We start from the raw sequence: 13,969 nt of genomic DNA on the forward strand, positions 1-13,969 counted from the left end.
GACAAGTACTGTTTCTTCTCAACAGGACCAGACAGATAGGACAATATCAATATCTTTCAAGTGAATCAGTCTCCATCACGATAATGGCCATCTCAGTCTTGCTTGTGTCACATACAGTATGATCACTGGAACATCCAATGATAAACCCTGGCTCTTGGGCCTCCGCTTCGATGAAAGCCAACATTAGAAGCACGTTTCCCAGGAAAAGCTGTCGGCCTCCTTAGGGATTTGGTCCTCAAAGGCAGCAGTTAGCACAGATGAATGGCGTGCGTGCTCTGTATTCTGTGTGAGATTGATCGAAGGACCAACAGTAGACACTAACTAGTGATCATTCTCTGGTCTTCCAATATCGTTTCAAGGTTGTGGCAAACATTTTAAGAGATCATGGTATTATTGGGCAGTGAATTCCTCATATTCACCTATTTCTACCCGATGAGATACATGGATTGATGAGCACCACTTTCCACTTTCACCTTTACTGTATTTCTTCTGAGGTGCAAAACAAAGCTAATACAATGACAGTGCAAATTAAAATACAATCTTGACATAAAACATAATCCAAGTCTGTCTAATCATGATACAGTTACAGTATACAGAAAAATGTAGCCTCCCAACAGAGCAGTCCCTTTGTGTCTGTTCAATCTAAACTGTTCTTTAGATTGACAATATGGAGAAAGAAAAAAGCCATAAGAGATTAAAGTAATACATTATTCTCATGAAAACATAATTGTAGATTATAGAAACTACATCAATACTGGCCAAAGGAGAACATTGGAAAATGATGAGAATGCGTGTGGTGGCCACAACAGCAATAGATGGAACACTTGACTCAATTGGCATTATAAGTAACAAATATTTCAAAGACTTGGAGCAACCTTGTAAAAAAACAAAACCCCGTTTTATTTCTTAATCTTTCACCACAGGTCTCAGATACAGACACAATCATTAGTTTCATAATCAATGTCGTCTTCATTACTAAAATGGACCAGCTCACGCTCTATGGAATGTGAGGCCAGGCTGTAAAGGTCAAAAGATTTTCAATGGTCAATGTGAAGGAAACACACACAGCCAAGAGGAGGCACGCACCCTTCCCTTCTACACCAGCTATTTGATCCATATACTATACATGAACGAGTCTCTGACATGCAAACTTCAACATTAAGAGGAAAACTCAAGCTTTCACAAACCCACGTGCTGGCGAATGGTTTCTCTCAATATTTGCTATTCATGGTTTATGTTGGATCTTTTTATCTTTCACAGGCCAGGGGAAATTGTTCTAATAACATTGTAGACAGTGGGTCTAATTCCAGACGACACCAAGGCATTTATACTCTACTATGCCTTTGACATGAAGCTTCTCGCAGAAGATATACATAGTATCAAATTTCCTCCCAAGGCAATCTTTTAAGCAGTACATCACATATCTTTGATAATCAAACATTAAATTGAGCAGGTCTACAGAGCTTTGCATAATCTTAAGGGGGAAGTGTTGAAGTTTGCTTGATCCTGGACTCTTCAGGCAAAGTCTCCAACACAGCATTGTCTTAAGGAAACATACAAAAACTAAAAGCATACTGAAGAAACCTACAGTAAGGGGAACCAAGTCAATAGAAATCAGAACGTGCAGGTACAAAAACAACAATGAACTAGACTTGTGGCACCCTTTCACTATTTAAGTCTTCAGTTTTAGTTTTTTGGTCTGCCATCCCCTATGGCGTGTGGAGTCCTCAGCCTACATTCTGGGAATCCAGGACACGATAACACAGTCTCTTCTTCACCACGATAAGGACGGGTACTGATGGCTTCCTTGTTTTGAAGGAATTTGGTCACTTACCTTCACAAGGTGATCTCCACCACTACATACATCTCCTTTACAAGAAGGACACATGGAGACCATAGACACCATATATACACATTATGTATAATATGACATTATTGATGGAGACACAGAGGCTGCGTTCAGACAGGCAGCCCAATTCTGATATTTTTTTTCACTAATTGGTCTTTTGACCAATAAGATCAGCTCTGAAAAATATCTGAAATAAAAAGATCTCATGTGATTGGTCAAAAGACTAGTAGAGAAAATATCAGATTTGGGCTGCCTGTAAAACAGCCATAGAGATAGAGACATCGAGGCAGACAAATTGGAGCCAGATTGGCTTCTTCTGGAGACCGTAAATCTGGGAAACTGCATTATAATGCATATTTATCTTCAAATCTCTGATTTATTTTGACAATCAAATACAGTCTGTCAGATCTGGTTCAGACTTCACTGCTCAATGGCAGTCAGTGAGAGGAGGTGGAGGAAGTGGAGGGGAAAGACAGATCAACTGTACAGGTAAGGTGAGGACAGTCCAGCTGCTTGAATCTGTGGTGGTTGATTGGTTGGTGGATGTCTGGGTGTCAAACTAAACTGTGTGAAAAAGAGGAGTGCTTTGACTGCGTTGAAGTGCGATTTGATGTCCAGTTCTGCTAAGTCTCACTGGTCCCGGCTGGGGGTTGTGGTTCCTGTGATTCTGGCTGCTGGTTCTGGTACTGGAGGGCAGTGGTCAGTCCTGTTTGGTCCAGGCAGATCAGAAGTACAGCGCAGGTTCACTGTTGAAGTCTGACAGAGAGGAGCTGTCTGCTGGGGTGAGCTGAGAGATAGATAGGGAATGAAGAGCAGGGTGGGAAAAAACACAGTTACATTTGTAAACCATGTGCTGTTATGTCATTCTTATAGTGTACAAGTAGCCCCGCACAAGTTAAGGTTGATGAATGAATGTGTCACATCATATACTTTAAAAAGAAGCCTCACCATAACTTCCTCTGACATCTGTGCGTGCTGGGAATTGGTGTCCCCCTGGTAAACAGGGTCATCAAGCTTATGTTCCTGCCAGGTGTTAAAATCCACAGTGTGCTTCGGAATGTAACTGGACAGATCTGAAGACATAGGAAATGGGGCAAAGCCCAATGTAAGTCTGTAGCACAATGGGATCATATATTCTGCATTAATTCTTCCAAGAACATAAGCATGAGCTCATGTACGGGTTAGTTAAAGATTGGCAATAAACTGTGTAATGAATAACTAATGTAGAGACATACTGCATGGCTACTGTTTACTGATAAACATTTTATGGGAGAGCAGATAAACAGCAACTTGTTTAGTTACATCCCACTAAAAGATTGTTCTTGCTTGCTGAATTGACCGCCCCAGCAGAGTTCCTATGTGTTTGGATGTAATGCAAACTCTAACCAGTAGGTGTCTCCCATGCTACATTATAACCAGTAGCAGTTCATCGCCAAACCCCCATTCAGCCATTTCCAGATTACTAATAGGTTGGACGGAATTCATTTCTCTCCCTTTCCTTATCTTACCCTCCTTACCATGGGAATAGGTTTCATTTAGTCTGTTGGATTCATTTCCCTCTAACCCTTTATCCTTTTCTCACTCCTCCAATTCCATCCCCTCTCTCTTCCTCTCATACTATCCGTTTCCTGCTTTCCTTCCCCTTCCCCCATTTCCTCTAGTTCTCTCACCAGTGCTGTTGCTGGTGTGAGTGGGGGAGCTGGTGTAGCTTGGACGAGGGATGTGGATACGGCCCACCATGCTGGGCTGATCTTCCTCCTCCTCCTCCTCCTCCTCCTCCTCCTCCTCCTCTCCGCTGTCCCATACGCTGCTCTCGGAGGGGTACTCATAGGTGCTCTGGAGGCTCGACTCGTTGAACGAGATATTCAGCTGAAAGAGGGGGAACGGAGGATTCAAACAGACTCTGTGGTTAAATGCTAGGCCTGTTGTTTTCTTTACGATTTAGTGCTATGAATTGAATATCAGGTTATTTCAGCATTTTCAATTAGTTAATTTATGTACAAAGCTTGCCACAAGAAGCATTTTCTTCCTCAGCACTACAGTACTAGTTCAATATGACAGTACTGCCACAACATATTAAACCTTGCAGAATTAAAATACCACCGGTTTATTGTGCATACTTAACTTTACTTGCCTATGATGACAGAATCATTTTATGACCACATAAAACATTAACAAAGCATTTTGTTTCCTTATTACTATCATTAAATCAGGCTGGCCTACTTTGATTGGATGCATTTCAACACCAGCATTATACGTATGTATGTGTACATGAACCAAACTGAACATAAGCACAATATCTTTATTGATTGGGGTTACCTTAAAAGGCACTTGTAATTTATGAGAATCTGTTCTTGGCCTGTGAGTTTAATTTCCCAGTGTCTGTCTCTAGTACCATGGCACAGGGCAGGTGGCAGCCTTGCAGGGGCTGCTGGTATTGTGATTGATGGCTGGGGAGCTCGTAAAACATCTCTGTTTGGCAACACCCCAGCGCTCTACAAACATTCCACCGTGGGGTGAGACTGTTGCGACATGTTGCGGAACACGACTGTCAACTTCACAACAGCAAACCTCAATGGTCTTAAGGCTTAAAGAAGCTCAAAAGAATGTTTAACTTTAAATGTCCAATAAACTGTTACAATTAAGCGTACAATGCAGACAAGTCCACAGTGTACTGCTGCATCTCCCTGGAGTCAGCTAATATCAGTGCTGAGGCTCTGATGTACCTCTCGCCCCTTGGCCATCTCCCCTTGGCTCCGCCCCCTTCAGTAGGTACTGCTCTAAATCACCCCTAATCTCCATCACATAGCCCAGCCCTTACCCTTCTCTAGCCCCTACCCCAGCTCCAGACCCAGTCTGGCCTGCTAGACTTATGGATATAGGGGCCAGACAGGGAAATCTAAATGTACACAGGCTAAGCATTGCGTCAATGCAATCACAAGAGATTTAAACTGTTCTCCTCTACAGCCAGAAATTCCAAGCTGGATTAAGCTAAATTCTAAAATGGCCTCCTTTAGATTCATGTTATAATTTAGTCTAATCAAAATGAGAATAGGCTATACCTCATCCGTTCAATAACTCAATACTTTCTCAAACTTGTCATTTCATTAGCCCTGATGGTATGCTTTGATGAAACAATAAAATACTTTGAGGCTTATTGCCTTAGAGGTCATTGCTAATTTAGGAAGTGCTTTAATTTTCACTTGTTGTGCATTTTCAGCTAATCATAAAAAACGTGTGCTTTGAGTGAAGGGAACGGGTAGCGCTGCACAATATGGCCCCAAAATCTAATCCAATCTTTTTACCAAATATTGCGATTGCGATTTGACGTGCAATATCGATCAAAACACTTGGGTGAACTGTTGGAATCACAGAAATAGAATGACTTGTATTAACAAGCAAAGTGGAATGCAGCATTGTCTTGTTGGAACAATCAGTTGACCGCATTTGACCTAACAGAACAACATGCAAACCTATAGTGAATCTAACAGCGAGGAGGAGTAACTGCACTGCTTGAGTGACAGTGGGTAGCGCTTGGAGAAAAAAAACCATTAAACTAGAAAAACTGACATTACACGCGGCTGAGATGTGTTTCAAAATATTGTGTGCGATATGGATATTTATTTAAATTTGATTAATCGTGCAGCCCTAGGAAAGGGCTAGCTAGCAGACTTAAATTGTGACACGTCCAGAAAAGTATACCGCCAACTACCTTGAGTCGCTTCTTCTTCTGTGGGTTTTATGGCGGACTACATCCAAAAGTTGTATTGCCGCCACCAACTGGACGGTTTGAAACCATAAATAAAATAAATCCATACTTAAGTGATTCTAACAATCCACCCTAATAAAATAGTACATTGCCAAAACAAAACTCCCACTTCTTCCTTCTTTTAGTTCTCCATATCTCCCTTCTCAGGCTCTAGGACCTGAGAAGTTGGTACTGCTTTTGCTCATATTCCATGTAACTCCTTTGCTGTGAAATCTTTCAGCCCCAGAAACCGCTCCGCCTCAATCACAATGAGTTCAATCTTCGTAGATCTTTTCTCCACCTTGGCAGTGCCATTTATCACCATTGCGATAAAGGCCACAAAGGCCACCTTTTTAACCTTTAAAATGTCAGGATCCTCTTGGTGTAACACAACCCCTGCAGCCTGCAGTGAAGGCCTATCCACTACCATGGACTCTTCTGGTGCAACATTCAAACCCTCAACCCTTTTCACAGCTTCTGCAGATGAAATGCTCTGCACAACCCTGACTTTGGCCACCTCATTCTCCTTTACCCTTGTGGGCCATTCAGAAGATGTGGCTTCATGATTCCCATAGCAATTACAACATGTCACATTTTCTTCACTTTTATAACACATATGATCTTTTCCACATCTTGTACATCTCAGCTTCTCCCTTCTGCAAACACTTTCTACATGACCAAAAGCTTTACAATGTTCACACTGCATTGGTCTTGGGATAAATGCTCTAACTCTGTAGTTAATATACCCTAACCGCACTTCATTAGGGAGAAACTCCATTTCGAAAAACAAAAGAACATAAACTCTTAACTTTTCCCCATTCACCACTCGATACATCCGACGTGCTTCAATCACTCCAGGAATATTTTATCTCTTCCAAATCAACTTCCCACGAAACACCAGATATAACCCCCTTGAGGGAGTACCCTGTTCAGAAGAGACACACACACACAACACTTCAAACTTATGAAATCGATTAAGACACAACGCACATTCCTTCTGATCCACAGAATCACAAAAAAATCAAAACAAGCCCGACTCTCGTGATCCTCACATCCTTCACTTTACCCAGCACTCTCTCTACCAGTGTGGATAACTCAAATGGTTTCTTGAAGATTGGTACTCTGCTCAGCTGCTCCTTATTAACAAACCGTACTCCTCCTAGATACGAAGGGTCATTCTCATCACTGTACCCTACTTTGCTCCGTTTCCCATTATTTTGAACAACACTCAAATTCTCCTTGATTCTACCGCCATTGTATTCAGATTCCACTTCATCATCCGCTTCCGCCATCTTCCGTGAAGCTCACTTCGAGTCACTATCAGTCGATACTTACAGTTGAAGTCGGAAGTTTACATACACTTAGGTTGGAGTCATTAAAACATGTTTTTCAACCCCTCCACAAATTTCTTGTTAACAAACTATCGTTTTGGCAAGTCGGTTAGGACATCTACTTTGTGCATGACACAAGTAATTTTTCCAACAATTAGTTTACATACACTAAGTTGACTGTGCCTTTAAACAGCTTGGAACATTTCAGAAAATGATGTCATGGCTTTAGAAGCTTCTGATAGGCTAATTGACATCATTTGAGTCAATTGGAGGTGTACCTGTGGATGTATTTCAAGGCCTACCTTCAAACTCAGTGCCTCTTTGCTTGACATCAGGAAAAATCAAAAGAAATCAGCCTAGACCTCATAAAATAAATTGTAGACCTCCACAAGTCTGGTTCATCCTTGGGAGCAATTTCCAAACGCCTGAAGGTACCACGTTCATCTGTACAAACAATAGTACGCAAGTATAAACACCATGGGACCACGCAGTCGTCATACCGCATACCGTCAGCCGAGCATACGGCTCCCAAGTGGGTGGGCCTTTGCCATGACTGCGCCCCTGCCCAGTCATGTGAAATCCATAGATTAGGGCCTTATGAATGTATTTAAAATGGACTGATTTCCTTCTATGAACTGTAACTCAATAAAATCTTTGAAATTGTTGCATGTTGCGTTTATATTGTATGCACTCACTAACTAAGTCGCTCTGGATAAGTGCATCTGCTAAATGACTAAAATGTAAAAAATGTAATACCGCTCAGGAAGGAGATGCGTTCTGTCTCCTAGAGATTAACGTACTTTGGTGCGAAAAGTGCAAATCAATCCCAGAACAACAGCAAAGGACCTTGTGAAGATGCTGGAGGAAACAGGTACAAAAGTATCTATATCCACAGTAAAACAAGTCCTATATCAACATAACCTGAAAGGCCACTCAGCAAGGAAGAAGCCACTGCTCCAAAACCGCCATAAAAGAGCCAGACTGCAACTGCACATGGGGACAAAGATCGTACTTTTTGGAGAAATGTCCTCTGGTCTGACGAAACAAAAATAGAAATGTTTGGCCATAATGACCATCGTTATGTTTGGAGGAAAAAGGGGGATGCTTGCAAGCCGAAGAACACCATCCCAACAGTGAAGCATGGGAGTGGGCAGCATCATGCTGTGGGGGTGTTTCGCTGCAGGAGGGACTGGTGCATTTCACAAAATAGATGGCATCATGAGGAAGGAAAGTTATGTGGATATATTGAAGCAACATCTCAAGACATCAGTCAGGAAGTTAAAGCTTGTTGCAAATGGGTCTTCCAAATGGACAATGACCCCAAGCATACTTCCAAAGTTGTGGCAAAATGGCTTAAGGACAACTAAGTCAAGGTATTGGAGTGGCCATCACAAATCCCTGACCTCAATCCTACAGAAAATGTGTGGGCAGAACTGAAAAAGCGTGTGCGAGCAAGGAGGCCTACAAACCTGACTCAGTTACACCAGCTCTGTCAGGAGGAATGGGCCAAAATTCACCCAATTTATTGTGGGAAGCTTGTGGAAGCCTACTCGAAACGTTTGACCCAAGTTAAACAATTGAAAGGCAATGCTACCAAATACTAATTGAGTGTATGTAAAAATCTGACCCACTGGGAATGTGATGAAAGAAATCAAAGCTGAAATAAATCATTCTCTCCACTATTATTCTGACATTTCACATTCTTAAAATAAAGTGGTGATCCTAACTGACCTAAAACAGGGAATTTTTAGTAGGATTAAATGTCAGGAATTGTGAAAAACAAAGTTTAAATGTATTTGGCCAAGGTGTATGTAAACTTCCCACTTCAACTGTACCTTGTACCTATATTTGTCCTGTGTAACTGCAAACTTTTCTTTGGGTGCTGATATCCTTAGTTCTTTATAAAAATGTGTGACTTCAAAAGTTAGTGACTTCAAACGACCACTACCACTCAATACTTAATTTGATTTAACCTGTACTTTGACAGGGAGTCATGCTGAGAAAGTCTCTTTTACAGATACGAAAAAGCACTACGAAAGCACTCTTTTACATTATGAAAAGCAAAACAGAGATACAAAACACAAATCATAGAAAAACACATTCCTCAGTAAAAAGGTCCTCAATGAGCTGTCTGAATTTCCCTAGAGGCACCAAATCAGAGTTTGAGATTATTCCTCAAGTAAGGTGCAAAAAGGTAAATCTGCTTTTAGTTTAACTCAATACAGATCGAAGAGTTAGCCATCCCTGAGACCGGGTCTGGTAACTCGTCCATCTGTAGGTTAATAATGAAGTAAGGTTTGTGCATGAGGGCTTCATAAACAAAGAGCGCAATGCATTGATCTATGAGACTTCAAAAAGAGGGCCAGCCTACTTTCTGATAAAGAATACAGTGATGTATACTGAACCTATCGCCTGTAATAAAGCTATGATAAACTGTGTCCAATAGCTTCAATACAGTGGCAGCTGCATTAATAGACATAATCTATAACCGGTGTCAATGTTGACTGAATTATTTGTTTTTGGCTATTTAACAAAATACATAACCTGTTCATATAAAGGAATGCTTATGGTGTACCTGTACTTGTCCTGATTGTCATAGAGTTGTCAGTGGGAGTTGGAATCCATAGTTTTTAATTCAAAAAAATAAATTCTATGCGTCCCCTGCCAAAACAAAAAAACCTGCCGTGCAATATGGCTGCTCCTTCTCCGTTAACAAACAACTTGGAAAGAGGTCGGGTAAAATATTATTTTTTAATCAAATACTACAGATTTCAGCACTCAAAAGAAAAGTTTGCAGCTACACAGGACAAACATAGGTACAAGGTAAGCATTAAAGAATGGACATTTTTAAAAGTATTGACTGATAGTGACTCGATGTAGTTGGCGGTACACTCTTCTGGACGTGTCAGTGTGACTAAGAAGAGAAAGATTTGTAAAATAATGTAGATATATATAGAAAGATTTTAGTCATAATGTAGATATATACACCTAGGAAATAGGGCTGGGAATTGCCAGGGACCTCACGATACTTAGGTGCAGACACGATATGTATTGCGATTCTCACGATTCTATATGTATTGCAATTCGATACTTATACTTGATAGGGCTGGGCGATATGGCCTAAATATTATATCACAATATTTTTCACATTTTGATGATATATGACGGTATTTTATGTTTTTGAATAATTAAAAAAGGTCAGTGCACACAAGGGGCACTATTTATTTGGGCACCCCAAGCTTTAGGGAGGCCCCAACCAAAACGGTATTGAAAACCATACCGTGGGTATTTCAAAATACCCCGGCATTAAAGTATATACAATATACCGACCCAGCCAAAAACCAACACTTTTTTAATCCTGTGATCTATCATACAGTTGCTGTGTGTTAGGCCTAAAATGTCCATGGCTGAGACAAGGTGACAGCCGTGGCCTTTCAGTGACAAACGACCAAATTAGGTGCACAAATACTATTTTGGGGCACATAAATCCATTCCTTTGGAGTCTAAAACCATATCACTGGATCTCTAGCCCCAAAAAGACCATCAGTTACAGACATCCGCTCTTTTATGTCTAAAACCTTGATCTCGCCCAAGTTCCCTGCTCAACTTAATCTCACCAAAGCATTTTCACCAAGTGGCTCATGTCCTGCTTTAGGAGTCTCCATGCCAGAGGAGTGTATCAATAAATCAGACTAGCCACTGGGTTAGCTTCCTCTCTGTGTAGATCTGGACTGAGACTTCAAGGCTGCCCCCCTCTTTCCCTCTCTCTCTGCCCACCCGTGGCTATGAAGGCCTGTATTATTGAAGCAGAAGCGATTGCCCTCCTCCTCTCTCTGGGCACTGAGACAGGCCAACAGAGGGCCGATTCAGGCCCCAGGCTCTTCCCATTCACCAATGCACACTTCAGCAGGACGGAGACCATAGAACCGGATTGTTTGAGCACTCTCGCTCTCCAATAACGGGACAATGACCAAGAAATGACTCAGCTGAAGAGAATGGCCAATTTGAGTATGTTTGGTGTTGGTTGTTCATGATTTTCTTTCTTCAAGAGAGTAGTGAGTGTATAATTGTGGTGTGTTGAATATCATGTTTCTTTGTTTGCAAATCTGTCTGTTCGGGAGAGAAAGAGAACAGAGAAAGAGTAACAAAGCAAGAGAGGGAGAGAAAAAGCGACAGAGGGAGAGAGTGGGTTGTCTGTATGAATGTGCCTTGGCAAATAGGCGAGATGGGATTCGAGCCAGAATTGAAATTTTCCAGGCCACCCAACATGCTCTGTCCTAGTTTGGTTGAGGGTATAGAGACATGTTGCTCAATGACAGACACAAACACAGGGTAGCGAGGGTAGAGTCTGGTCGAGTTCCTCCATTCTGGCAGCAGATTGGAGGTGAGCTCTGCTGTGGAAGTTGGGTAGGCGCTACAGCAGCAGTAAGTACAATAGCGCAGGGTTTGTGTGGGTGTGTGTTGTGATAGGAGAGGGAGGGAGGAGGGGAGGGGAGGGGAGGAGGGATTGCCTTGTTAATGCCTCTCATTGAGGTGTGGGACAGACTGACCAGATGCCTGATTAAAGCTAATCTCCTGCCAGGCAGTTACTATTAGAATCCTACTACACTCGAGGACTCAGGCAGCCACGCACATACATTGTCACATAAGTAGAGAGGAGATTGAGCATGGTTTGGAGTTATACCACTAACGTCCACCTAAAATTTTAATTTCAATTCCAATTTTGTACAAGCCTCAAAAGGAGACTGCACCAGCTCTACTAAACTGAATACAAAATGGCAGCAGGAAACATTGGTTTCTGAACTCTAACAAGCCTTAGCCAATCTTAGGGCTGGTAAAATTACTGTATAATCGTGTAAATGACAATTATGGATGAAGTAACCATCATAACCGTTTAAACAGCTGACTGAAGACTGGACGGCTGGGCATTTGTGCGGCCGAGTCAGTATCCGCGGTAACATGGACTCTACAACATGAAACTTTGTTGTTCCTTGCTGAAACAAGCAAGGTGTTGTAGCAGTCTTTGGTTGCCTAGGCAACACCTCCTCCCTGCAGCAGCAGCACATGCAGGATTATATCCAATAATAGTCATCCAGAATTCCATGATCGTCACAGCCCTAGCAAATCTTCAACCATGTGTTAGTAATGACACTTACAGATTAAGTGTCTTGAAGAAGTACCCGCTTCCTCCTTAAAACCATAACAAACATGTGGGCAGAATCTCTCACAGTTGTGGATGGCAGTGTGGGTGAGCGTGGCAACATATGAAATCTCTGTTTACATTGCATGTCTCAAGAGTAGATTTGTCACGATTCCAGTATTGCAATAATTAGAGGTATCGCGGCAAGGAAACAAAATATGAAACGGACTGAATTTCCTGAGGAAAACAGTCCTAATGTTGGAAACACGCAGCTTTATGTTGTCACCCAGAATCACGTTTATTTTCCAAGCTATAGCACACAATATTTTACATACAGTAGGTTTTTTAAAGGACCAACGAGTTTAGTCTGCTTTGTGTTTCCTTTTTCTATGGAAAATCAGGTATCGTAGGATCACAATACCGGTGTCGTGACAACCCTACTCAAGAGTGTGAGTCACTCCTCCAGTTTGCCCTTTGTAGCTGTGTGTCTCGGTCGGTCGGTCTGTCCGTGTTTGTGTGTCTGTACACCTGTTGGGCAGGGAATAAGGTCTCTCTCCAGGCTATCAGAGAGGGATTAGTGTTATGAAGCTGAAGTGAGTCAGACAGAGAGAGGGAGGGAAGAGGGACATACTATGAAGCGTTTGTTTACTGCAGTGTGAGTTGTCTCTTAGATACAGTCGAAGAAAGAGAATGAGTGTACAGGTGAGAGATGTCAAATGAATGAAAAAGTGAGCTACTGTGCCCAGCAACCCAGCACCAATTAAGAGGAATTAAATGCAGAAATATGAGTATTAAGATTAATCATCCATTACTTAATTACAATGTCAAAGCTAAGGTGAATATAAGACAGTGCCTTCAGAAAGTATTCACACCCCTTGACTTTTTCCACATTTTGTTGTTTCAGCCTGGATTTTAAATGGATTAAATTGAGATTTTGTGCCACTGGCCTACACACAATACCCCATAATGTCAAAGTGGAATTATGTTTTTAGAAATGTTTTCAAATTCATTCAAAGTGAAAAGCTGAAATGTCTTGACTAAATAAGTATTCAACCCTTTTGTTATGAAACGCCTTAATAGTAGGTTCAGGAGTAAAAATGTACTTAACAAGTCACATAATAAAGTTGCATGGACTCACTCTGTGTGCAATAATAGTGTTTAACATGATCTCTGTACCCCATACATATAATTATCTGTGAGGTCCCTCAGTCGAGCAGTGAATTTCAAACACAGATTCAACCACAAAGAACAGGGAGGTTTTCCAATGCCTCGCAAAGGGCACCTATTGGTAGATGGGTAAACAATTGTTTTAACAGACATTGAATATCCCTTTGAGCATGGTGAAGTTATTAATTACACTTCGGATGGTGTATCAATACACCAAGTCACTACAAAGATACAGGTGTCCTTCCTAACTCAGTTGCCGGAGAGGAAGGAAACTGCTCAGGGATTTCACCATGGAGGCCAATGGTGACTTTAAAACAGTTACATAGTTTAATGGCTGTGATAGGAGAAAACTGAGGATGGATCAACAACATTGTAGTTACTCCACAATACGAACTTAAATTGACAGAGTGAAAAGAAGGAAGCCTGTACAGATAAAAAAAATATTCCAAAACATGCCTCCTGTTTGCAATAAGGCACTAAAGTAAAACTGCAAAAAATGTGGCAAAGAAATGAACTTTATGTCCTACATACAAAGCGTTATGTTTGGGGCAAATCCAACACGTCACTGAGTACCACTCTTCATATTTTCAAGCATGGTGGTGGCTGCATCATGTTATGGGTATGCTTGTCATCGGCAAGGACTAGTGAGTCTTTTTTAGGATAAAAATAAACGGAATAGAGCTAAGCACAGGCAAAATCCTGAAGGAAAACCTGGTTCAGGTCTGCTTTCCAAC

General features: G+C 41.5%; 1 protein-coding gene across 1 annotated transcript in view; it reads right to left on the minus strand.

Moving 5' to 3' along the window:
* Positions 1–2,573: 2,573 nt before the first annotated feature.
* LOC311099683 (taperin-like) overlaps positions 2,574–13,969 on the minus strand; it is a gene marked incomplete at its 3' end in the record, with an annotated part of 28,664 nt that continues 17,268 nt past the window's right edge. The window contains exons 2-4 of the mRNA XM_084140401.1: positions 3,520–3,718; positions 2,798–2,922; positions 2,574–2,636 (exon numbers count right to left, since the gene is read on the minus strand). Coding sequence (XP_083996527.1) covers positions 2,574–2,636; positions 2,798–2,922; positions 3,520–3,718 — 387 coding nt within the window. The remainder of the gene's footprint in view (positions 2,637–2,797; positions 2,923–3,519; positions 3,719–13,969) is intronic.

The sequence above is a fragment of the Coregonus lavaretus genome (genome assembly GCF_964263955.1).
Source record: "Coregonus lavaretus genome assembly, chromosome: 24".
Taxonomy (NCBI): Eukaryota; Metazoa; Chordata; class Actinopteri; order Salmoniformes; family Salmonidae; genus Coregonus; species Coregonus lavaretus.